The sequence below is a fragment of the Cyprinodon variegatus genome, unplaced genomic scaffold, assembly GCF_000732505.1.
Source record: "Cyprinodon variegatus isolate N-32 unplaced genomic scaffold, C_variegatus-1.0 Scaffold1855, whole genome shotgun sequence".
In the NCBI taxonomy this organism is placed as follows: Eukaryota; Metazoa; Chordata; class Actinopteri; order Cyprinodontiformes; family Cyprinodontidae; genus Cyprinodon; species Cyprinodon variegatus.
The window spans coordinates 46,121-47,399 of record NW_015152308.1 but is presented as its reverse complement, the minus strand read 5'-3'; the positions used below and the strand labels follow the sequence as shown (position 1 = coordinate 47,399).

General features: G+C 43.4%; 1 protein-coding gene across 1 annotated transcript in view; it reads left to right on the top strand.

Annotated features, from left to right (window-relative positions):
• Window positions 1-1,214, top strand: part of LOC107104709 (rano class II histocompatibility antigen, D-1 beta chain-like) — a 1,625-nt gene extending 411 nt beyond the window's left edge. The window contains exons 2-3 of the mRNA XM_015404780.1: window positions 562-834; window positions 1,015-1,214. Of these exons, the coding sequence (XP_015260266.1) occupies window positions 562-834; window positions 1,015-1,214 (473 nt within the window). The remainder of the gene's footprint in view (window positions 1-561; window positions 835-1,014) is intronic.
• The last annotated feature ends 65 nt before the right edge of the window (window positions 1,215-1,279 follow it).

Sequence of the window (1,279 nt, the reverse complement as noted above, 5' to 3'; positions counted from 1 at the left end):
ATCAGCTTATGATTAAGGAGGCTTCCTATTTAAGCTGTGTGTGAACTCCTCTCTGTGCTGGATCGTTTGTTTTCTCTGTGCCACCATGCCTGTCTGAGCCTCTGTGATTCCTCCGTGTTCCAATAAACATTGGACTTTTATTCCTCCCTCCGTGTCTGAGTCTGCATATGGGCTAGTAAACCATCGCATCATGACAGCACGCCTCTGATGATCAATATATCAATAATAAACACTGAGCTTTTTTATTACAGCTGATCAATAGTTGAATAAACTATTGTTGTTTTAAACAGTTTCTTCTATGAATTATAGCAATAATTGATAGATAATTTTCATCACTATATTAATTAATAATTTTTGTAATCTCCCTCTGTTGATCAGGAAGGATCAATGACTGTGATCAGTTTATGTTGTTTTAAGTGACATCACTTCCTGTCCAGTCGCACCAATCATCAAACTGATTAATTAGGATATTGTTCCTCTATTGGCCTCAGAGATCGATCAGCTGATAGCAGATCAATAATGTTCTGATCATTGATGCTGGGCTTCTGTTCTGGTTCCCAGATGGATTCATGGAATATTTAGCGATTCGTTGTGTGTTTAACTCCACTGAGCTGAAGGACATCCAGTTCATCTGCTCTGAATATTACAACAAGAAGGAGTACCTCAGGTTTGACAGCAATGTGGGGAGGTTTGTTGGATACACGGATCTGGGAGTGAAGAACGCAGAACGATTGAACAAAGATCAATCACAGATAGCTGCGTTCATGGCTCAGAGGGAGACGGTCTGCCAACCCAACATTGATATCAACTACCAGGTTGTTCTGACTAAAACAGGTGAGTGTTTGTATTTCCTTTCTGTTTGTAATAATTGCTAAATTATTTTACTAGTTTCTGATTGGTCAAGGATCTGGGAAGGGGAGTGAAAAAGAGTATGGGTTGATTGAAGGATGGTGAAGGAGACAGCCTGCCCGGTTGTTCCTCCGCTGAGCATAATCTAAGTCCAAACTTCTCCAGGCTTTGGGAAAGTATCTGCAGCCAAGTGTTCGGTTAGGACCCTTTATATTGCAGTGGACTTTAGTGAGGTGCTCCGGGACACTTTCTGTTCGGTCTACTGGAGAAGCCAAGAGTTACACCTGTTGGAAAACTACACGCGACCAGCGCGCGAGCACGCCAGGTTCCGAGGCAGTGAGGAGGGTCGGCTACCGCGGTGGTGAGCTACCTGACGGCGGTGCTTGGGAACTGTAAGGTTAGAATCATCCTGGACATCGGAGAAGTTGGG